Source organism: Alligator mississippiensis, chromosome 1 (genome assembly GCF_030867095.1).
Source record: "Alligator mississippiensis isolate rAllMis1 chromosome 1, rAllMis1, whole genome shotgun sequence".
NCBI classification, from domain to species: domain Eukaryota; kingdom Metazoa; phylum Chordata; order Crocodylia; family Alligatoridae; genus Alligator; species Alligator mississippiensis.
The window spans coordinates 433,731,008-433,756,709 of NC_081824.1; the positions used below are offsets into that span (position 1 = coordinate 433,731,008).

At 42.0% G+C, this 25,702-nt stretch overlaps 1 protein-coding gene across 4 annotated transcripts in view; it reads right to left on the reverse strand.

Moving 5' to 3' along the window:
- Positions 1-5,410: 5,410 nt before the first annotated feature.
- Positions 5,411-25,702, reverse strand: part of IFT88 (intraflagellar transport 88) — a 131,837-nt gene continuing 111,545 nt past the window's right edge. For all 4 annotated transcript variants that reach the window (XM_019481967.2, XM_019481969.2, XM_019481968.2 and 1 more), the window contains 3 exons: positions 19,220-19,280; positions 6,468-6,563; positions 5,411-5,696 (listed from right to left, as the gene is read on the reverse strand). In XM_019481967.2, coding sequence (XP_019337512.1) covers positions 5,575-5,696; positions 6,468-6,563; positions 19,220-19,280 — 279 coding nt within the window. In that variant the 3' untranslated portion in view covers positions 5,411-5,574. The remainder of the gene's footprint in view (positions 5,697-6,467; positions 6,564-19,219; positions 19,281-25,702) is intronic.

Sequence of the window (25,702 nt, forward strand, 5' to 3'; positions counted from 1 at the left end):
GGATGTTCAAAAGCAAACCTGGAAACGCAAGCCCCATTTTGAACCAATTCACTGCAACCCAGCTGGGGGCTTTGTGCAGAAACTAAGCATTCTGTGAGGTGGGTCAACTGGTCCTCCAGGCATCCCACAGTGCATTGCTCCCCCCCCCGCCGCCCACACACTGCTGCAGCTGGCCAAAACTACATTGCCCCGTTTTCCCCTTTTGTTGGAACTTGCTCCCTTGCACTGCTTGTTCAATAAAAGCAAGCTACCAGGAGAGACTGAGGGACCTGAACCTGTTCAGCCTCAGCAAGAGGAGGCTGAGGGGAGACCTAGTGGCTGCCTACAAACTCATCAGGGGAGATCATCAGCAAATAGGAAGAGCCCTTTTCTCCCCAGCACCACCTGGGGTGATGAGGAACAATGGTCATAAGCTGATGGAGAACAGGTTTAGGTTAGAGATCGGAAGGCAAGATTTTACAGTTAGGGTGGCCAGAATCTGGAACCAACTTTCTAGGGAAGTGGTCCTCACCCCTACCTTGGGCAAATTCAAAAAGAGGTTAGATGAACACCTGTCTGGGGTCTTGTGAACCCAGCATTCATTCCTGCCTGTGGCAGGGGGTCAGGCTAGATGATCTGTTCAGGTCCCTCCTGACCCTAGCTACTATGAAACTATAAGCTTCTAGCAACCAGCTGTGTCCTCACTCCCTGGTGGATTATTGCAGCATCTCAACATAATCCCCCAGCCCCTGGGAACCCAGAAACATGGGTCCAAGCACTCTCCTGGCTTCCCCCCAAGTAAGTCCACAGCAGACTTCGGTTGTGCAGACTATTGAAGTTTATTGAACTCGTGTTTAGGAAGGAAGAGAAAGCAGAGGAATGAAAATGTCCCCAGCCATAGGTCACCCACCTCCTGGAAGTGTACAAGCATGCCCCTGGGCTAGGTGCTTGTGCTCACTCCTGCCCCCACAGTATCAGAGCCACAACACTTCCCACAATCATGGTCCAGGCCCAACTAGAACATTTTGGAATGCTTCAAGTGTTGTTATGTGCCCTGTGAAGGTTATCTGCACCATTATAGTACAGTATTCAAACTGTAGAAGTATGGGTTATTTTTTGTCTGACCACAGAAATATGGTTTTGTTGGAAATGATTATACAAAGTTCACCTTACTCCTAAAAGGATCATTCACCCTGTTAAACCTCTGTAATGGTGTCTAAGCCAAAGGGAAAGCTGGGTTTCACCCCCTAGTCTTGCTGTAATGTAAATATAAGCTGATTAAAAAAGAATAGAATAGAAACTCAAATGGGAAAATAAAGGGCCTCTCCAAGCTGAAAGGGTTTCAGTGAACTATATGTGAAGCAAGTGTGTAATTTATGAGTCCCCTGTGGTTAGCTGAGTTGGTTTCTGACCACAGTGCAGATTTCTGCTACAGTGCTGCTCTAGTAACTATACTTTCTGCTGCCTTAAAACGACCTCCTCAAAGACAAATGTAGAGTAGACAGACAACTGGATTAATAGCTGTATGAAAAGGATAATCATAAGTGGATCAAAATAGGAACGGCAGGAGGTTTTAAGCGGAATCCAACACAGGTTTGTCCTGCATCCTGTGTTGTTCAACATAGATGCATAGAAAATTAGGGTTGGAAGGGACCTCAGGAGGTCATTTAGTCCAACCCCCCTGATCAAAGCAGGACTGTCCCCAACTAAATTATTCCAGCCAGGGCTTTGCTGAGCTAGGCCTTAAAAACCTCCAAGGATGGAGAGTCCACCATGTCTCTAGGTAACCTGTTCCCGTGCTTCACAACCCTCCTAGTGAGAAAGTTTTTCCTAATATCTAACCTAAACTTCCCTTGCTGCAACTTAAAACTGTTGCTCCTTGTTCTGTCATCTGCCACCACTGAGAACAGTCCAGCTCCATCCTCTTTCGAACCCCCCTTCAGGTACTTGAAGGCTGCAATTAAATCCCCCCTCAGTCTTCTCTTCTGTAGACTAAATAAGCTCAGTTCTCTCAGCCCCTCCTCAGAAGTCAAGTTCCCTAGCCCCCTCACCATTTTTGTTGCCCTCTGCTGGACTCTCTCCAATTTGTCCACATCCTTTCTATAGCAGAAAGCCCAAAATTGGACACAGTACTCCAGATGTGGCTTCACTAGTGCAGAATAGAGGGGAATAAATACTTCCCTTGATCTGCTGGCAATGCTCCTACGAAAGCAGCCCAGTATACTAATGGCCTTGGCAACAAGGGCACACTGTTGACTCATATCCCAGCTTATTGTCCACTGTAAACCCCAAGTCCTTTTCTGCAGAGCTGCTGCTTAGCCAGCTGGTCCCAAGCCTGTAGAAGATCATGAGATTCTTCCACCCTAAGTGCAGGACTTCACACTTGTCCTTGTTGAACCTCGTGAGATTTCTTTTGGCCCATTTCTTCGATTTGTCTAGGTCACTGATGGATCCTAGCCCTACCTGCCAGCATATCTACTACACTCCCCTGCTTGGTGTTATTTGCAAACTTGCTGAGGGTGCAATCCATCCCATTTTCCAGATCATTAATGAAGGTATTGAACAACACACCCCCAAAACCAACCCCTAGGGCACTCCATTTGATACCAGCTGCTAACTAGACATTGAGCCATTGATCACGACCTGTTGAGCCCAGTGATCCAGCCACCTTTCTATCCACCTTACAGTTCATTCATCCAACCCATATTTCCTTAGCTTGTTTGCAAGGATGCTGTGGGAGACTGTATCAAAAGCCTTCCTAAAATCACTGCTTTTCCTGCATCCACAGAGCCAGTCATCTCATTATTGAAGGCAATCAGGTTGGTCAGGCATGACTTGCCCTTGGTGAATCCATGCTGACTGTTCGTGGTCACTTTCTTCTCCTCCAAATGCTTAGAAATGGATTCCTTGAGGATCTGCTCCATGATTTTTCCAGGGACTGAGGTGAGGCTGACTGGTCTGTATTTCCCTAGATCTTCCTTCCCTTTCTTAAAGTTGGGCACTATATTTGCCCTTTCCCAACCATCTGGTACCTCTCCCAATCACCATGAGTTTTCAAAGCTAATGGCCAGCAGCTCTGCAATAACACTAGCCAACTGTCTCAGCACCCTCAGATGCACTGCATTGAGCCCTGTGGACTTATACACATCCAGCTTTTCTAAATAGTCCATAACCTGTTCTTTCACCACTGTTGGCAGCTTCCCAAACTGTGCTGCCTGGTGCAGTAGTCCGGGAGCTGACCTTCCCTGTGAAGACCAAGGTAAAAAAATACATTGAATACTTCAGCCTTTTCCTCATCATTTGTCACTAGGGGCACTTGTACATGTGACAGGGGTTTAATCCCCAAGGTTTTATTTTATGCCCTCTAAATTGAAATGTTGAGACTTAAAATAAAACCCTAAGGACTAAACTTTCATTTTATCCATCACGTTATGGCAAGGGGCCCAATCCCTTTTTTTTTGGAGCTGGAGCCTGCCAGGGGGCAAGCTCCTGGCAGGCCCTGATCCTTCCTTCCGTGGCAGTGGTGCCCCACCAGGGATGTGGGAAATTAATCCCCCAGGGATGTGGGGAAATTAGAAAGGCTCCAAAGGCAGGTGGCAAAAATGATAAAGTGCTTGGAAGCCAAGCCAAACAAGGAGAAGATAAGAGAAATAAGCATGTTTAGCTTCCAAAATGCAATTAAAGGGGGACAGATAGTCATAAAGAACAGGAAAAATACCTTTTCTTTGTCACTGCAAAGAGTAGGACACACAGCAATTACTTGAATTGCAGTGAAGAAGGTTTAAATTGGTTATTAGGAAAAACTTCTTGACTGTTAGAACAGTGAGGCAGTGGAATAGACTACTTAGGAAATTTGTGGAATCTCCTTCATTAGAAGTTTTTAAGAAGAAATTGGATATGTTTTGGTCAGGAATTATTTAGGAATAACAATGCCTGGAGCATGCTTTGAAGAGCAACAGTTGGAAGCCCAAAGGATCATGCACACAGATATCAGCCAGAGATCAAAGGAAGAGGTCTACAGTCCAGAGCAGGTGCAAGTTGGAGAGGGCCACACTCAGTATCAGGAAAATTAACCAGAACTCCACAATCTGGTTTAGTTATGAAAGAAGATTATGGAAGAGACGAGATGTAATTGGGGTTCTGATTCTCCAGTGTGGGCATGCAAGGAATAATGCTCTATTTGCTGTCTCCAGGGTGCAGTGCAGAGTGGAAATATTTGGGTAATCCATGTTTCTGGGCACTCCTGGTTGCCAGTGGGGCCAGGAAGGAATTTTCCCTCTTCTGTTGCTATTGCTTCCCCTCCCCCCGCTCCATTTTTTTGTTTTGTTTTTGTGATGCTGGTAACTGGAAGAGAGAGCCAGGGCACTGTAACACTGGTCACTCATGATAGGCAAGTGCATCTAATATCTGAGCTGTTCAATACAAATTTTATTCAATGCTAAGTTAGTGCAAGAGGGTTGTCTAGCCTGCTGCTTTCTGCACGCAGGTTTTGCTCCATGAGGAGCTTCTCATGCAGTCCTCCCAAATAAAAAGTCTTTAAGTAGCAAACAGGCAAATAAATCAACACAAATGCTTCTGCCCTGTCCCAGGCACTAGGAAGGGAGCCCTTTGGTGCTAGATCTAGCACAATAGCCTGGTCCCTTCTTGTAGCAAGTTGGTCTGCTCACAGTTTTCTTCCTCCTTCCTTGCTTACTCTCCTGGGAGTTTTTTAAAACTCCTAGTGGGAGATTCCCTTCCTACTGAATAAGCCCAGTTCCCTCAGCCTCTCCTCGTAAGTCATGTCGGCTACCCCGCTAACCATTTTTGTTGCCCTCCCCTGGACTCTCTCCAATTTGTCCACATGCTTTTTGTAGTGAGGGGCCCAAAACTGCACACAGTACTTCAGATGTGGCCTCACCAGTGCTGAATAGAGGGGAATAATCACTTCCCTTGACCTGCTGGCAACACTCCTACCAATGCAGCCCAGTATGGCATTAGCCTTACTGGCAACAGGGGCACACTGCTGGATCATATTCAGCTTATTGTTCATTGTAACCCCCATATCCTATTCTGCAGAGGTGCTGCCCAATCAGGAACTGGGCACATTTTTTAAAACTTACAACAACAGAAGTTGAGAAAATATTCCAGACTCAGGGTTATTAGTAGGGACTTGTGGCCCCAGAGATGACAATGTAATGGTCAGTATTATCAATCAGTTCATATTAATTACAAATAAATTGTGGCCTTGAACTAGGTATGTCTAACACCCAACCTCACAAAGTTTGCATGTTTGGGGCTGAAAAAAGAAATGGTAGAGACAACTATGCTTGATAAAGTTACACATGTATCTGCAACCAAAAGCTTTATACACATGGGAGAATGAACAATCAGTGTGTTACAAAAGTATCTGTGCAATATTCATGTATAACCCAAACAACAAAAAATGCACATATTTTAATTACTTTTATAATAGAAACTGTTTATTTCACCTCTACCATTTTATACATAACTCACTATGAATACAAAACAGAATTTTTCATATTTTATTAAAAACTAATACAAAAGTATTATTTTCTTTCAAAACTTAAAAGGTGAAATGTTAGAAGGTACAGCCCATTATTCTGGAAGCAAATCTTCTCCTAACTCTTCATCAGCAAAATCATCATCTTCAGTTTTTTTTCTGACTGCAGTCTTTGGTCTCTCTGCCTGTGGACCAAGTGGATCTATGTATGAGGCATCTAGGATTTAAAAAAAACCCAAAGCTGAAACATAAAATTGCTTATAACATAGCCTGTATCGGGAACATCAGACTAAAATAAGGAATTGTATATAACAGCCTATACATGTACACAACTTTTCTGGGCAAGGGATCCATTTCTTCCCCATGTCCTGTAGAGTTAAATGTATTGGGAACAGCTACTGTTAGAAACATAGGCATAATCCTACATTAAGACCAAACAATGGTAACACTGGCAGGCAATGAGAGAGAGTAAATGGAGTAGCAGATGTATAGTGGCGGCTATAGTTTCTTTCTAAAATCCTTTCCTCCTTTTTATTACTACTACTGAGTTTTAGAGAACTAGCTTTTGGGAGGGTGCCTGGAAGAGGAAAAATGGTAGACAGGTCCAGGAAGGGAGCTTTGGGCATTAATGATCCCAGTGCATTTTGAATCCTTATCTCCTTTAGTCTCTGAAAATCCTACCTTAATAAAATAAGAACTTGTGACTGTAGACCTATAAAACAGTAGCAAAAGCATTCAGGAAGCAGATAATAGTGGTTTAAATCATTAACTGAAACTGACTGGGTCCTTTTATTTTATCCATATGTATTTACAATGATTTTATAACCATGATACAATGGAGCTATAATCACTTTTCACATTTGTTCAAGAGGAAAATGCTACCACAAGCAACTAGGTCATTGACAACTTCAATAAGACTGCCAACAGTTTTTTCTTTCCTTTGACCAGAAAAATAGGGCTTCTGGGAAGGTCCTGCAGGTTACTTTACCTATTTCTTTATTGCTGCTGCTTTCATAGGGCTCATTTGCTCCAGACAAAGATCTTAGTTTGACACTTAGTCGCTCCCCTTTGGTGCTGCCAGTATCTGTTAAAAGAACATTATAGTAGAGAGACATAAATGTTGTCAGATATTCAATGAAATCAAGATATGGCAGTAGGCAAATTAAAGTGAACCACTTCATTTGAATGAAATTTTATATTGAGGCATTTTTTCCTCACCCAGCACCTGGACAACAGCACCCAGATAATTAGCATCTGGGTGGTTCACAACCAGCCTAACTTGACAGCAGTAAGTTTTTCACTTCAAAAGGCCTCTTCTTCATTCAGCTGGAGCCCAGCAGTGATCCCACACAGCTGATCAGAGAAGCAACCCACTGAACTAAATCTTCAACAAACAGCCAGAGCACCTCAACAATCCTACGCAGCTACATGAGATGCTTAACATCACATTACCATCGTTTACTGTGAAGTAAGCACGTGCATCTACACATGCACGTTTACTTTCCAGTAAACTTCCCTAATACTGAGTAAAGCTGCTACCTGCAAATGCAAGTAACAAATTTACTCGGCATTAGTAATGGCACTGTAACACTTATGTAGACACCTGACTGGAAGCTCCTGGTCCACTCTCTACAAGGGGGCAGGAGTTTGTTCCCTGTTCCTGAGAGCTGCTTGCTGCTAGGGCGGGTTCCCCCATAGGACCCCAGGCAGGGACTATGTCCCCCTGCCCTGGCATCAGGGAGCTCCAAGCTCCCCACTCCAAGATCGCAATTGGGAAGTGGGGGCTGGGAGACCCTTATCTCCCAGACTGAGCCCTACAGTCTCCCAGCCCGAGACCCTGAGATAAGGGTCTTCCAGCCCGAGCCCTATGACAGCAGAGCTCAGGCGGGGAGATAAGGGTATCCCAACCCGAGCCCCATGACCACAGAACTTGGCCTGAGAGATAAGCACCTCCCAGCAGTGCCCCTGTGGAGCTGGCACTGGGAGCTCCCTGCTGCCAAGGGCTGAGAAGCCTGTTCCCTGCCCAGCTCCGTGAGCACAGAACAGGGGGGAACAAGCTCCCCAGTCAGTTCTCCCCCACCAGGTCTGTACTCACAGAGCTGGGCAGGGAACAAGATCCCCAACCCCTGCCCTGCATGCCCAGGTGGGGACAATATCCCCCTGTCCCAGCAGCAGGGAGCTTCCAGCCCTCGCTCCCCAATTGTGGAGCACGGGTTGGGAGCTCCTTGCATGGGGATAGTTTCCTGTCCAGCCTGGAGCTGGCTGTGACTTGTCCCTGACTGGGACAGTTCCCAGCCAGCCCAAGGCTGCATGGGGAAGCATGTGCAGCCTGGAAGTGGCAGGGGACTGTCCTGTTTTGGGCAGTCCCCAGCCAGCTCCAGGATGCACATGCAGACTTTCCTGCGCAGCCTGGGAATAGCTGGGAACTGTTTCAGTCAGGGGCAGGTCCCAGCCCTGTGCCCCGATTGGGTGATTGAGGCATGGGGCTTGGAAAGAGCTGCAGGGGTGGGGGAAAGAGCTGCAGGGGCAGATCCCAGCCCCCTACCCCAATCTGCCATTGGGGCAGCTAGCAGCAAGCTAGTTGCTACTAGCTGCCCCACCAACAGATCGGGGCAGGAGGCTGGGACCTGCCCCTCTCCTGCAGCTCTCTCCAAGCCCCATGCCCCTGATTGGGATGCCAGGGCCAGGAGCTCCCTGCTGCTGGGGCAAGAAGACAGTGTCCCTGGGCTAGTACCCAAGGGGATCCTGGAGCTCCCCCTGGTGGCAGCAGGGGCCCATTGCAGGGCTTCAGGGTACTGGGAGCATATCTCCCTAATCCCTGCCTGTGTAGACACCTATCCAAAAACCCTTACTCTAGAGTAGTTTACTGAAGAGTAAATCTAGGCTGGAGTAAATGCATGTGTAGACGCGCCCACTTTGGCTCTGTATATTCCTGGGTATTTCATAAACCCTCATATTTGCAGGCAGTAAGGAATCCAGCCCTGCCAAGAATCTGGGCTCTCTACTGTGTGGCTGTCAAGGACGAGAGCAGTTTGCACATTTGATGACGTGAACTTGGGTCATGAAAGCTCATGTTCTTTCTCTCTCTCTCTCTCTATTTCTTATTTAGTTAGTCTATAAAGATGCATATCTACTCTTCCTGCCACATGGAAATACACAGCCACGCTAACTTGAAGGGGCATTCAACCATTTGGTATTCAGTATTTTTGGCCACTAAAAATATTTCTTTAATTTGTAGAAAAGTAACACTTGGGGTTTAAAATAGATTAAAATAAATACAAATGATGCCTCTTACAATGCATACAAGTATTTCATACACTTCTATTCTTATTGGTATGATTCGCTTATCAGAATATGGGTCTTAAATCCACATCATTTTGCTTTTCATGAGAACAGTGTGTTTGGCACATGCTATGAGCGTGGCAGTCGAACATAGTGCATGCATCCAGTCCAGCTTGGCATCTTGCTGTAAACATTATAGTTGCAGCTCAGTTTGCAGCAGGGCCCCATGGAATGCGGCTGCCTCGGACAGAGTAGAAGTCAGATTAACAGTCTATTGCCACAGCAACGTTCCAGCTATTCACGTTCAATGTACTAGTCGCACGGTGCCTCTGAATCTCTTTTCCACATTTTATAGCAAGTGTACTATTTTGTCTGCTGAAGTAAGTTTTAATTAATTTGGTTTTCGTTTCCAGGAGAAAATTTATCTTCTTTGGTTTAATGTATTAAACAATATGCAGTGGAGTAAAACATTAAGGTACTTCTTTTGCAATATGTAAAAAGCACTACAAGGAGTTTTCTAATACTCCAAGGTCCAACTAAGGATCATCACATTTAGATACTCTCATGTTTTCCAGCTTGCTTACTTTTTCAGAATCTAGCCAGGTTTCAGAATATTACCAATGTAGTTATCTGAATTTGATAATACAGGTTCTCTTGATGCCAAGGCTGAGATGGATGGACAGAAGTGAAGATCTGTTAATTACTGATACAACTCTGAATTCAACTGTCCTGTGTTCTTTTTTAAGTAAACTATCTCCTAGAAATGCTCTGGATTCAGACAAATGAAGGACCTATAGTTCATAACTCTATCCACTCTTTTCTTCAGTATTCAAGAACAATGGCAACCACTCCATACTAACAATTACCAATGGCTCTATCCATTCTTCTTCCTTTCCAGGCTTCTCTAACAGATTTTTTTCCCTTTTAATTTTAAGAGTCATGCAAAAATAAGACGGCTCAAGGTTTTATTAATGGGTTGCAGTTAGAAACTATCTTTAATATAAATATTCTAGAATGATGTACAAGTTGAGCTCAGAAGAAACATTTTCAGAATGCTCTAATGGGTTGGTTTTATCCTAGGAAAGGGGAAGGAGAGCCTCTTCTTTATAAACCTGGTAAAAATAGTCAGATCCACAAAGTGGACTCAGGTACTATCAAACTGAATTTTGAAGTGCTTAATTTGTAGGTAGCTGGGCAGCCCCCCCCTTTAATTTAAATATTTCAGTCTTTCAGCTTCAACCCTAGGCATTGTTCTGGGATGGTGGGTCAAGTGGGTTCAGAAACCCTCAGGCAGAGTACAAGTTTGAATATGAGACTCCTATGTGACGGGTGACTGCTTTAATCACTATGATAGTGGGTAAAAGAAGACGACAACCACTTTCACCATCTACTCCCCTGCTTCTTATGTTCTGTGCACAGCCTGATTTGTTGGATGTGCTCTAATTCCATCATCTAGAATGCTGACTGGATCAGGCTCTGCAGTGAAAACATGTAAAAGAACATCTAATTTGTAATCCCTAAGTGGGTTAGATGAAAAAAAAGCCCCAAACTTAGGAGTGAGGTACTTCTAGACATCTCCAGAAAAGGACATCTAGGCATCTAGGGGACTTTACTGTTGGAAGTTTAGATACCTGCAGAGTTTAGGTGCCTTAAGGTTTGGCTGCAGCTAAGTGGTGTTTTTGGAATCTACATTTTGGACTTTGGTGCCTGCCATGGTAGTTAGGTCTCCAGGGGCACATCTACACAAGATGCTTATTGTGCAGTAGTCTAATAACTAGGGTTGCACTGATATATTGGTCCATATAGGATTGGCATCGATAAAAGGAAAATGGATTGGCTTTTTTTGCCTGGCATGGCCAATGTCACTGATAAATGCTACATTCATGTGCACAGCTGCTGCATGCACATGGCCAGAAATGCAGCCCGGCAGCTTGGAAACCATCATCTGACTGGTAAGCCGGGGGGGAGGGGGAAGAGGCGTGGGGGGTGCAGATTGAGGCCCCCCACAGTGATGGAGGGAATGGAGCTAGGGCAAAGCTGGACACCCCTTGCACTGGGAGATCCTTTCATAGTGGGGGCCCCCCATTGTCTTACTGGCCAGACACTGCTCTCCACACTGCTGGGCTGCATATCGGCTATCAGATTGGCTGATATGACTAGTTAATAATCAGCCTATTGGCCAAAATAATCTTTATCAGTGCAGCCCTACTAATAACACTGCACAGTAATGTGCCAGTCAAAAACCATGCTAATAAGCTACTGTGCTGTGTTATTAGGTTTCTGCATAGTAACCATCACAAAAAAAAAAATGTTCACTGCACTACTGCACAGTAAATGTAGTTACTGCACATTCAGTTAGTACTTCATTAAGGAAGTATTAAACTAAAAGTGCAGTAACTAAAGAGCATTAATAAACGTGTAGATGCTGCCGAGGTCACTTCGTGGATATAGGCCTGGAGGATTTACACCTTAATGCTAGTGAAGAACACAAGAGATGATCACAACATGGAAGCATGCCCAAACTGACCAAATGACGTAGAACTTATTTATATCTTATACCAGTGCTATGTAGTATCACCCACAATGAGCAAAATGTTTGCCTCCTATTTTTTTCCAACTTTATAATATCAGAAAATACCAATTCTTACCTTTCACTTGTTTTTGGCAACAGAAAAATAACAGCGAAATTCTGTTGCAAAGAACTCAGGAAGACCACAGCAGGCCAGAATGTTTTGACACTATGGATTCTTATTTGAAATCTGTGGATTATCTTGTGAATCATCTGCATGTGTTTTCATACCTAACAGGGCTAATATTACAGAGCACCCTGCAGCACCTTTAAAAGGATCTTGTGGTATCCCCAGGTACCTACAGTACCCTGGCTGAGAATCACTGCTCTAAGCCTCTATTCAGACAAAACTCCATCTTCGGGATTATGATCAATGGAAAAGAAAAGTACTTCCCACTATCATAAGGATAATGCTTTTACTCCACTGAGTGTCTTGCCCAAGCTGTAGGACTTGACTGTCAGCAAAGTAATTCTTAAGAGGCTTGGAGAGACTTCTGTAACATGTGATGTAAGAAACAAAAACTTCTATCATGAAATTTTTACATTTTGCAGCTTTGTTTGCTCATAAATCATTTATATATATAGGTGTAAGTAGGCCAACTCCATGGAACAATCTTGCAGTGTAGACTGTAGCTCTTGAGATCCCACACACTATCAGGTAAATTTCAGAGCAAAAGCTAGCTTTGAATACATTCCAATACAAATTTGCACACTTCAGAGATAAGATCTACCTTCTATAGCGAACAGAAAATCAGCTGTGTTTTAATACATGGTCCCAGTAATGAGTTGTGGAAGTTAAACCCGTTTCACCAAAGGGGTCACTGTCTGCACTTCTAATAATTAAAAAAAAGTTGTTGAATATTAAGTTTAAAAATGCATAATGCTTGATTAGAGAATAATTTACACAAACCTTTTAACATTTCCGAGAAAGGACTTTGCCTATTTTCAGGAGAAAAGACAGCTAGAGAAACAGGAAAGTAAAGAACATGTAAAGAAAGAGCCAAAACAACCCCACACATGGGACAAATCCCCAAACTTATTACAACATTCAAATGAAAAATGTGTGAATGGAGAAGAAAAGAAATAATAAAGATAATATCAACAAAGGAAGATAGTGGAAACTCTGAATGCAGGGAATGTTTGATAGGTTTTTTTCTGATAAAAGTATAGATTCTGACTTTGATTATAAGACTAAACAAGGACTTGCAGTAGAAGGGCCACATTAAACATTCCCCAGACTGCAAATAAATCTGCCACATTATTCCAGTACTAGTACAAACAGTAAAGGAGGTTTATTATTTAACTCTGACATTAGAAAAATGTAATGTACACAATGAGAACAGTATCCTTTTTATGCAGTTTCTAACATTTAATTATATTTTTATTTTTTTTAATGGAAGATCAGTAAATAACTAAACAGACATTTTATATCAGTTACTATTTCTCAATGCAGTTTAAGAGATAATCTTCAAATGAATCATTTATTCTGATCTAAATGGCCATTAATTTACTGACTCAGTCCAAATGCCACTAAAATATTGTGAAGGAATGCTTTTCTTGACTTTGTTTCAAAAACCTTTTAAGGAACATGAACACAAAAACAGATAAATTTAGTTTGATTTAACTGGCAGATTTTGTCACCACAATCCAACTCTAACCTCTTAATCAATGTGCTTAATCATTAGTGCAAGTTCTATATAAAGAAACGAGTAATAAGTTGTTTGCTGATATTTACTAAAGTTAATAAAAATCACACAACATTTGCTGTTACTTACACAGTGTATCTATATGTGCAAATCATCTGGGAGCAGTTTACTAAAATACTCAAAAGTAAACTCTCCTGGGCATGTGTCTACATGTTCAGGGACATGGGAGCAGATTTGCTGCTTCTAGCAGCAGACTGCTCCCACTCCCTGTGGAGATCCTACAACAGGCCCCTGCAGCAGCCAGGGGGACCTCTATGCTTCCCCTGGGTAGTAGCACAGGGGCCAGGAGAAAGCTGTCTCCTGATGGGGCCTGGGACATTGCTCCCAGTCCCTGAGAGCTGCCTGCTGCCAGGGAGGACTCCACCACTGAAGCCTGAGTGATGACAACGTTCCCCTGCCTGGGCAGCAGGGAGCTCCCAGCCCCTGCTCCAAGATCGTGGGGCCCAGGCTGGAGGATCCTTATCTCCCAGAGCCAGCTCTGCAGTTGCAGAGCTGGCCCTGGGAGATCCTTATCATAGTAATTAAGGATCTCCCAGCTCGGGTTTTGTGACTGCGGGGTTTGGGATGGAAGATAAGGATCTCCCAGCCTGGCCCCATGACCAGGGAGTGGGGACTGGGAGCTCCCTGCTACTGGGGCAGGGGGACATTGTCCCTGTCCAGACTCCAGTGGCTGAGCCTGCCTCAGTAACAGGCAGCTCCTAGGAGCAGGGAGCAATTTCCCATGTCTTGCTTGACTAGGAGCACATTTGCTCCTGGTCAGGTGTCTACATGTGTGCTACTGTGCAGTAAGTAATCTCAAATAAATTTGCTACTTGCATTTGCAGGTAGCAAATTTACTCACAATTAGAGCCAATTACTGTGCAGTAAGAGTCTGCACATGCAGACATGGACACTTACTGCGCAGTAATTAGTTCTGCTGTGCAGTAAAGCATCTTGTGTAGATGCGCCCACAGTGTATGAAAGAAGGTAAGGTAAGAGTACAAACACAATATTAAATCAGATTTTCCTTCCTTGTGGGTCTTCAAAAGTCAAATCTTGAATGTTCTACTTAGTATATGGGATAAATGGAAAATATATTCTGTTAAGTTTTACTTTTTCAACTGTATTTAAAAAAAAGAGAGTTAATTATTTTACATATAGACAATGGACCAGATTTTTAAAAGTATAAATTAAAACCAAATTAAAAACAACATGTAAAACTAACAGTAAGTCAGAAAACTGGTTACTTTTATGTGGGAGAAAGTACAGCCAAATATTATGCAAACAGTTCAACTTTAAAGTGGTTAAAGGTTTTGGTACTGCTCTATTCAGCTGTAAATGGTATAATTTCTTTGTCAATGTTTTTGTACTTCTTATTTGGCAGATTAGTAACATTTATACCACATCAATCAAAATGTACAGATTTACAACTGATATTTCTAAGCAAACATTTACTGGTGGTAAATCCTAGAAGTAAGAAAGAGAATTATTATGCAAGCAGTTCCTCCTATATTGTAGAATGCACTGATTTTGATTTTTAGCACTACTTCATGTCACTGAGACTATGAGTTATAAAAATGCATGATAACTTTCTTCTCCCATGATATGAAGATGAAATCATTTAGTTAGATCTACATCCTCTTAAAATTTCAAAGGGACTTAGGTATGGGTGCTAAAGTTTATAATGGGGGTGTAGGTTGTTTATAATAGCAGTTAATTTGAGTGCTTTAATGACCCAAAATATGTTTATGCAGCTCGCTTTCTCTCACTCTCGTGTACACACATGCACACACAAACACACGTGCGCACGCATGCACGCACACACTTTGGCTTGGTGATGCTGCCTTGGAGAAAAAACATGCTCTGAATTGGGCCAAAAGTTAATGAGTTCAACACCTGCCCACCACATACAAAGTCCTCTATCCAAACGTGTTTAAATGAAAACCACTTCTGGCATGGAAGTTCAGCTAAGCCCTGAGGTGTGCTAGGACAAAAACATATTTAGACCATTCTAATGTACTGTGAGGATTTGGAATTAAAAGAACATGAAGGGATGGCTAAATGCAAATCCAACTGAAAATGCAACTGATGGTGCAATCTTTGCTGCAGGGCAGTAAGAAATCTTGGGATGCCTGCTGCTAAATCCAAATATGTCCTTTCCTCATAAAAAATATGGTAGTTCCCTGTAGACTCTACTAAAGCATGTGCGTGAACAGAAAAGGTGAGATGAGGTCCTTCCATGGAGATAACTGCAGAAAGGATGAAGAAGGAAAAAGGAACAATGAAATTCCCATAGTTTTCTTCATATCTTTCTACCTTTGGAACATGTTTGCAATGTCAAAAAAGGCAGGGAGCGTAGCCTGTCAAAACCCAAAGTGGGCTGCTGACCACTGCCATATGGCTTCTTCCATCAAGTACAATATTCTGCTTTCAGAGACTGGTTCAAGTTTGAAATCCAAGTAAATACTATTACATTAATGAGGGCTTGGGACCCTTGTCTCCCTTACATATAGGCCAAACCTCCAAAAACTTGCACAAAACTGCAGAAACAAAGTCCTGGTTCCCAGGTACTAGAGGTTTAATCCTGAGCTTCTAAAACAAATTCATAAAACTTGATAAGAGGATAAAAACACTTACCTGACTAAATGGGAAAAGCATAGGAAAAGAAGTCTTTGATCGCTGGTCCCAAATTCAGAAATACATCTGTTTGTGGGGTTTTTTATTACAGAAAAAACATTACAGTGTGACTGATTGGTACAATACTGCCACATACCATTATGAATTAAAAATATGTATCTGATGGTTTTCTAGGGAGAGAGAATTTTTATAGCTATGGTAGGAGTACCAAGAGTAGTCAAATTTTAAATAGCCATATTTGGTACAATCTTTGAAACTGCCTTTAGACCCTTTAAGTCTAGACTGTGTGTTATAATAACTCTAAATTTATTTCTCAGCTCTTAAGTGAAAGAAGATGTTTGTTAGCTCTCTGCTTGAAAAAGAAAGAATCCTGAGACTGCTTAAAAGACTCCAGTAAACATTTCTGTAGAGAAGTTTACAAACAATACGAGTTGTAGCGATTTTAGAATTTGTGCAAAAATTCTTCAAAAGGAACCAAGAGGTTGGATAACACAAACTGATTTTTAAAAATATATTTACAGTCTTTCACTGACCCTCACATAGACTTCCATTTTCTCAGTCTCCCTTTTATATTTTACATACCACCTATTTATTTATGCAAATCCTCTTACACATGTTGTAGGTATTGTGTCCACTATTATTGATCCTACAACTAATAGGATACCAAAAGAAGATATGAAAAAGATCTTTGGAAAAAAAAATCAAGCAAAGTAAACATACCAAACTGGGGTTACAAGAGGGGACAAATAAAAATTATTAACAAAAAAAAAAAACTTAAAAAAAATTAATCCTCCTTCGCAATTCAGCAACTTTCCCTATGGTTACTGACAAAGAACTGTATCCTGAAGTGTGGACATGCCATGTTTTTTCAATAAACATAAAGTTTATTAAAAAATCGCAACTAAAGTAACCTACATTTATGTTTCATACGTGTCTCATCACAGACTGTACACAGCATATTTACACTGGGAAATACAGACTTACGATCCTGTAAAACAAGGCCAGGCATACAGGGAAAAAAGTGTTTAGGTTCTTGGTTTGTCTGGGGCTCCCTACAGCTCTGTAAATGGAAAAGCTGTACTACAACGTAGCCCTTATGTCTGCTGCCTCTTGTGTGCCAACTTCTTCTTTGATAAAGTTTCCTGGAGCTAGCATTTCTGGTAATCAAATGTGTGGTGTCTTTGACTGCTTCTGAAGAGTTTAAGTAGTACCTTTTGCCACAACTTTATTTGGGAATCCTAGTAGAAATAACTTGAGGTGTAGTATAGCAGCTCCATTGTAACACTGCTTATTTGTTGAGCCATTTCCAAAACTGTTTGATCTTTGGGCAGTTACACCAAATATGCATAAATAAGTCTCCTTAGATCATCTGCTACAAAGATTTGGTCCTGTAGCATGAACTCTTTTCAGTGTTTCAGGATTCTGATATAATAAATATATACCTGTGTAAATAAATCTAAATATAATTATGGAGGAATAAACAGTTGCAGCTCAATTCTGACCCTGCTGCTCCACTGAGATTTGATGTCTAATGGTAGTGTCTCAAGAGTCTGTACATTCTCTCTGCACTTAGTCTTTGCTTGGTATATGAATCTGTTCAGGAGGCTAAAGTCAAAGCCTTGGTATTACTACAGCCTATGATCAAAGTTTCTAATGAGTTTAACTGTCTTTTTATTTATTTATTAATTACTGCATGTATTTTTATCCTTCAAAGTAGCATTGACAAAATGTTAGCACCAGGGCTCCAATGCTGTCTTAACTTGTCAGCTAAGATCTTACTTTTTTCTCCCGGTTAGCTGTTCTCAGTTATATATACCCTTGTCCCCTAAATCACAAATCATCACTTTCTCTCTCAGGCCAATGTTATCCTCTTGCACTAACAAGGGTATGGCTAAATTTTGCTAATTGAGAGGAAAGAGCCCCTTGAGTGCCACTTACCCAGACATCTGAGACACTGTTTGCATTAACTGTGAATCCCCCTGGCTTGCTCCAATGTTCCTCCATTTTCACCTCCTATGGATTAGTGCTGAAATGGAGTTTCAGGCACGAAAAGAGGCTGCTGTGCTGCCAGACCCCATGGCCAGCCCACTAAAAAGAATTTTAGCGCCAGTATTTACAAAGTGTCATGAGTCTCCCAGCCTCAAGTGTGTGAAAAGAAGACAAACATCAGTTATCAAGAATGGAGACATTTTAAATAACCTGATTATTTGTTTTCTAGGTACAGTGTTGCTCTAACTTCCATTTTTCAATTTCAGATTGAATTAATTCAATATGAATGAATGATTAAATAACAGAATAGTATGTGGGTGTGTGCAGGTTAAAGACAAAGAGAGAAAACTGGTTAAGACCTTTACCTCCTCACACACAGAGGTGCTATCATTGAGATGCACAAAAACATAAAACTCTCAAGCACTTTTGATTGCCTCACCTTCACTGTGCTCACTAATCCATGCAGGATTCATACTAATATATCAAATACTCAGGCAGCTTTTCAACCCCTGCTCCAAAAATATTCCCTTCAAGAACTACCAGAGTGAGGCATTTCACTCCTACAGCTACCTTGGCCTGAGGCCCAGAACAGGTGATATTCAATCCTAGACAACCAGGTGTTTCTACATATAAAAATATAATGGTTTCAAAGACTCTCTTGTGGCCCTGCAGAGCTAAAGCCTTTTCACACCATCAGAGAAGTAAAGAAATTTCCATGTTTCCTTGACAGATCCAACAGTCATTCCCACCCCTGCAGATCCTGCAAAGGCAGTGTTTCTATACACATATTTAAAAGCTAGGTCAGGTTATATTAAAGATTTCCATGGCTCCATTTGAACCTTGGAATTAATGTATCAAAGACATTTGTAGGTAGAAGGATAAGAAAAACAATTCTATTAAAAAAAACCTTGCAAAACAATTGCACAAGAATACCCATAACCTGAAACATGAGCAGAACTCAATATGATGTCACATGATATGAATAATCGTTAAGTGCTTTTTTGTCATAACCTGCCTAAGTCACTCATGATTTTGTCACTTAGGAGTAACATGGTGTGGCCATTCCATTCTGTATAAACTTTTTTCTCTTTTCTCATATACAGAAGCCTGTGCTCCTATAGGTAATTTTCCTCTAACTGCAAATACCCACTCGGCTGCATTCAGTGAGCAGATGGTCAAGAACATCATCCTGGGAGGGAGGGCCCAGTGGGTGTGGGATAAATCAAGACAGCAGGTGGAGCAAAACAAGGGTCTCAGCCTATTCCCTCCCTGCTTCAAAACCACTCTGCTTTCTATTGGCTAGGACAGAGAACATGGGAGGAGGGAGCAAGTGATTGGCTGTTGTATGTCCTCTTCCTTCACACACTTAAGCTTACCTGGATCTCTTTAAGGCCTCTGGCTCACAATATCTGCCCTGGCCTTCTGCCCCACAGCAAGGAAACTGTCTCTTACGATGGGGCTCAACACAAATAGATGTATAAATATAAGCAGTTTTACAACACTTGAAGGAAAGCTCTTTTCTTTAGGAACACTGATAGCTTCAATACTTAGGCAACATCATTGTTGTTTACTACTTACCCCCACCAGCACTTCCTTCTCTCCGGCCACGTGCACTGCCATCTCTGCCGGATTTAACACGCTACAGCACCATGAAACAGGTTTGAGGGAACAAAAACAAAAACCTTATTTAAAATAATTATATTAGAGCTGATTGCTGAGAACTCAGAAATGAGTTTACTGCTGCTAATGGCAGAAAAATATCACATTGGGCATTAATTACAGTAGTAACTAAGAAATCTTATTTCTTCAATGTAAAAACCTACTTTTAAACCCAGTCTAAAATTCATTTACACAGAACTAATGAAGTTCAAACAAAAATTGTCTGTGAACTATGTCCTTTCAGATAACACTTCTATGAGAAAGATGTGTAAAAACTGCCTTGCATGAAGCTTTGGGTAACACAGCTGAAAATAATAATCAAGCTATACCCGTTGTATGAGTCCAGAGTAATGTTTGTCTATTAAGATCTTGGGAATCCAAGGACAGTTATTTATTTTTACTTCATCTTTACTTCATTGTAAAGGTTCAAGTTGGGGGAGAAAAGAAATATTTATCCCATAAATCTTACATTCCTAAGACTTGGCACTGCAATACGCCAGGAAAATATGCTGGTGAATATTAAAGTTTAAGATACAATTCATGGCAAAATATCTTGGAAACTATGTTAGAAATTGGCTTTCTTGGAATGAAGAAAGTACCATAACCATCTTCCAGGTGTGTTATTTTTAAAGGTCTGTTTTAACCTTAATTCTTTTGATCAAAGCAACACATCTACAATGGCCTTCATTGTGAAATTTCAGTTTTCTTGGGTGTGTATCTTATGAATTACAGAAACTATAAATCTTAGTAGGGAGTACACGTTTAGAGCATTTATTTCTTAATTTAAAAAGTCAGGCAGAGTGGGCAGGCAATGAGAGGAGGGGGATGGAGGGGCAGAGTTTAGGATTAGGGAATCCTGGCCCCCGCTTGAAAAGTTCTGCCTCTGTCTCCAAGTGTTCAAACATGAACAAGTGGCCCCTTTCCCCCCCTGTTTGGGATGGTTCAAGTGGGATTATGTCACACTACATGTAAAACATGACACTAGAAACCTTGACGCTGTGGAGAAGCTGCTATTGGAAAGGGCTAGCATTCTCTGGTGGAATTGCCATGTTTTTTTCTTTACAAACCACCCGTACACTAGCTTTCTGCTATATGAAAAGATGCATTTCTTACTAAAAATGTAATGCCTACCCATGGCTTAAATGAAATACCAAGTAGAAATGTTAACATTATAAAAATATATAGATTACAAAAGGAACATAATACCATTACTTGTGGCATAAGGTAAAACATTTCCATAGGGAATAAAAACCACCCCACAGATGTTTCCAAAGCCTTAGCTAGAAGAATTTATGGGCTTGTCAACACTTGGAAAGTTACAGGAGTAACTATTCCAGAATAGTTATATTCAATATTATTTTGGCATTAGTCTAGATGTCCTTATTATGAAATAAGGACATCCACAAACAGAATTATTTTAGAATATTTATTTCAAACTAGCTATTTTGGTAAATTTCCAAGTACAGATAGATACTTAGTAAAAGGTATTGAAAAGCTGGGCAAATTCTACAAGCACTTGTCTGTTTATTGTTTTACCAGTGAGCACATACAAGGAAAGATTTTCAGCCAGTTTGGAAACAATGAGGAAGGGAAACTCAGCTGTTTAAATTACTGCTAGAGTTGAGAGCAGAAAGTGATATGTGTCTTTCTTTGCTGACTGAAAGTCAGTGTTGACTTGAAAATGTAAGCAGTGAAATTAGCATTTTGCAAATATAACAAATTTCAGAGCTACAGATCTTTCAAGGAGGTACAGGGGACTTATGATTAAGATCCTTACTGACAGACTTGATAAACATGTTCTAGAAACAAAAATACCAAGGAAATGTCAAAACCTGAAGTCTGGTGATAGAACTCATGCATCTAGATAAAAAATGGTGGAGAACCCAGAGTCAACCTACCAGAACAGAATTGCAGAACTACCATTCATATAAGTAAGTACTGGCATTGAAATTCTTTTGAAAGAAAATAATATCAGTTTCCTTCGTAAAACAGCACTTTGCTGAATAGCTACAAAATGAATCAGGAGCACAATGCCCTTATTTTGAAATGATTTGTTGGTTCTGTGACAGAATATGGAGTAATGAGATACCATTGAGATTCAGCTGTAACATTCCAGACATCTCAAATGGCTTCTCCAAGTTTTGGTTAAAGTGATTATCAGAACAGTATACAATAATATGGTTTGTGCTACTGTAAATCTCCTTTGATTCAGAGGAAAACTATGGTATTCTGTAGTCTATTTCTTAACTTTCACTAATTTAAGCATCAAGTCAAACTAAAATATCACTTTTTTAATATCACTTACATGTTACTAAAATATCAATTCTTGAACAGCAAATCTAAATAATTCAATAATAAATATTTTACTGCATGAATGAAAAGTCAAAAAATGCCAAGAAAACCCAGGTTTACATAAAAATAAAATGAAATTAAAAACTTAAAAAAAAATTGTACTTTTGATGTAAATACTATAAAGAAAAAAAAGAACTTATCTAAGGGTCATTAATGCTTGTAGGTCTATGTTGTAGAATTAAAAATCCACAGGGGCTAGAACTGTATACAAGTGAGTATTTAGCTCTCCAACACCAAGGGCCTCCATTGCTTCAATTAAGAATTAAGTCAGTTTCTAAGCAAATTTAAACACTAACTTTTCCTTAATAAAGTTTGTCAGTTCTGGCATGTTGTGTCAAAATGGCTAAGAACCGACACCGTACTCGTCTCTGGACAAGTTGTACCTGTGTTTGTCCCTAAACAGAAATATCTTGGGATTGGTATGTACAAATATAATCTTTCTAATCAGGGTTTAGTGAGCAGCTGAATACACTGACGCTTTTTTGCCATTAATTCAGCGATGCAATCTCAAAATAACCATTCAGATACACTTTGCAATGTCTTAGAATAAACTGTTAGTACTTTATAGATTTCATAGAGATTAGGACTGGAAGGGACCTCGGAAGATCATTGAGTCCAGCCCCCTGCCCGAAGGGCAGGAAGTCAGCTGGGGTCATAGGATCCCAGCACGATAAGAGTCCAATTTTTTCTTGAAGGTGTTCAATGTAGGTGCATGAACCACCTCCGATGGCAGGCTATTCCAGACCTTGGGGGCTTGAACAGTAAAGAAATTCTTCCTTATGTACAGCCTGAAACGGTCTTGCAGGAGTTTATAACTGTTCAACCTCGTCATCTCTTGGGGCGCTCTGGTGAACAAACGTTCCCCCAGATACTGGTGGTCACCCCTGATAAACTTATAGGTGGCCATCAGATCACCCCTGAGCCTGTGCTTTTCTAGGCTAAAGAGCTCCATAGCTCTCAGCCTGCCATCGTAAGGTCCATTTTCCTGACCTCTGATCATGTGCGTGGCTCTCCTCTGCACTCTCTCTCAAGCTTCTTCACATCCTTTTTGAATTGTGGGGCTCAAAACTGGACACAGTACTCCAGCTGTGGCCTCACCAAGGCCGAGTACAGTGGGAGAATGACGTCCCGGGATTTGCTTGAGAAGCATCTATGGATGCAAGCCAGCATTTTGCTCGCTTTACTAGCCGCCGCATCGCATTGCAGGCTCATGTTCATTTTGTGGTCAATGATGACCCCCAAGTCTCTTTCTTCCGTAGTGCTAGCCAGCGTAGCACTGCCAAGGCTATAAGGATGCTGCAGGTTTTTCCCCCCCCCAAGGTGGAGGACCTTGCATTTTTCAGTGTTAAAACACCATCAGGTTCTCATCCACCCATTTCCTGAGCCTGACCAGGTCAGCCTGGATCGCCCTCCTGTCTTCAGGCGTGGAGGCTCTGCCCCAAAGTCTGGTGTCATCTGCGAACTTGGCCAGTCCGCTTCTGACTCCAATGTCCACATCATTAATGAAGATGTTGAACAATATGGGTCCCAGGACAGAGCCTTGGGGGACCCCACTGGTCACAGGGCACCATGATGATTGACTTCCGTCAACCGCCACCCAGAGTCCGACCATGGAGCCAATTTCCCAGCCAGCGGATCACGGTGGACCCAAGGCCACAATTAGCCAGTTTTGCCAAGAGGTGATCATGGGACACCAGATCAAAGGCTTTTTTGAAGTCAAGATATATGACATCAATCTCTTCTCCCTTGTCCAGGTGATAGGTCACCTGGTCGTAAAAGGAAATGAGACTGGTCAAACAAGACCTACTCGCAACAAACCTGTGATGGCTATCCCTCAGGATGTTGGCATCGACCAGTCCATTAAGGATGGCCTCTTTAATAAACTTTTCTAAGATCTTCCCCGGGATAGAAGTCAGGCTGACGGGCCTGTAGTTTGCCAGATCCACTTTCCTCCCTTTCTTGAAGATAGGCACCACATTGGCCTTCTTTCAGTCTTTGGGCACTACACCAGAGTGCCAGGAGTTCTCAAAGATCCATGCCAGAGGCTGAGCTATGATGCTCGCCAGCCCCTTGAGTACTCTGGGGTGTCAGGGCCGGCTGACTTGAAAGTATCCAGCCTCTCAAAGTGTTCCTTCACAAGGTCAGCATTGATGGAGGGCAGGGAATCTTCCTCACCCGGACCTCCCTGTCCCATAGTGGGCAGGGGAATACCATGGGACTGATGAAAGACTGACACAAAGTACCCATTTAATAGGTTGGCTTTTTCCTGGACATCAGTTGTCAGTTGTCCCATCTGGTTTAGCAGGGGTCCAATGTTGCCCTTGCTTTTCCTCCGGCTCCCCACATATCTGAAAAAGGACTTTTTATTGTCCTTGATACTCAAAGCTAGTTGGAGTTCAGTTGCAGCCTTGGCTCTCCTGGTTTGCTCCCTGCAGGACTGGACCAGTCCAGAATATTCCTTCTTGGAGGTGAATCCCATCCTCCATCCTTTGTAGGCCTTTCTTTTTAGCCTCAGGAGGTCTTTTAGCCCTGAAGAGCCAGGGGAGCTGCTGTGCCCTCTTCATAGATTTCATAGACATTAGGGCTGGAAGGGACCTCGGAAGATCATCGAGTCCAGCCCCCTGCCCAAAGGGCAGGAAGTCAGCTGGGGTCATAGGATCCCAGCAAGATAAGCATCCAGTTTGCTCTTGAAGGTGTTCAATGTAGGCGCTTGAACCACCTCCGGCGGCAGTCTGTTCCAGACCTTGGGGGTGGGGACAGTATAGAAATTCTTCCTTATGTCCAGCCTGAAACGGTCTTGTAGTAGTTTATGACCATTCGACTCTTGCTGCCTTTCATCCGAGATGGAACAGAATTAGCTTGTGCATTGAGGATCACTCCCTTGAGGAGCAACCACTCTTCCTAAACTCCCCTCCCCCTCGGGTCATGGTCCCTTAGGGCCTCACTGACAAGCCTCCTAAGCTTGTCAAAATCGGCTTTCCTGAAGTCAAGGACTTCAGTGTTGCTGAGTGACTTGCCAGCTTTACGGCGGATGGTGAAGGTGATCAGCTCGTGGTTGCTGTCACCCAGCTTCCCATCGATCACTAGGTCACTGATTAGGTCATGCCCAGTAGCCAGTACCAGGTCAAGCAGCGCTTTACCTCTCATTGGCCCATAGACTTCTTGAGTCTACTACCTGTCATCCTGTTGTGGTGGAAAAACCACAAGTACTCTGCGTTTTTTCGTGAAGCAGGTCAGTCGAAGATTTATTAAGCTACAGCTGTAGGGGGGGAGGGAATCTCTTCCTTCTTCCCCATTAATACAGGGAATGCAAAAAGTACTTGTACATTCTGATTGCATGAGATCATCTTTTCATAACCAATCACAATATAGGGCCTACCTAAAGATTTAGCAACTTTAAGATCAAAATAGCAATTACAACAACGGTATTAAAACAGCAAGTTCAGCAAAACCGTTACCTTCCCATGCCTTATAGTCTGAGGCACTCTTGCCACTTCCTTTGACTGTTAACTGTACTAAACATTCTTCCTCTTTTGTATTTTTCCCTCACACTGTGAATCTTTTTAGTATTTATCCTGGGACAATGGATATGGATGTCTGTATGACTGCACTTTGTCCCAAGTTAAAAAGGTTTTTCCCAAGACAAATATGATGTCTGTTTGTAGTGAATGAGTGTGTTTGGGATGTAAACTATTATTCCCTAAAGATTAGCACAACTCATTGAACCCTCTTCACTGAAAACCCCTTAAGGTTATTCTCCAAGATGGCAATGTTATATCTACTTAACTATCTATTCATTAGTGACATTATTGTAAACTGGTAGCATCACTACATTTAAGACTTGCCTACTGTTTAGTAGTCATTTTTCCTAAAAGCTCTATATTTCACATGCAAGGGAGACTGTCTTCAAGGGACAAGAGAAAGGCTATCTTAAACACTAGTATATTGCAATGGACCCTGGGTAGAGTTTATCATGCAAATATGGGATCATCTGATCAAGGTATTTTCAATATACTATGCCCTACTTTATCTTTTAATTTTCAAAATGCT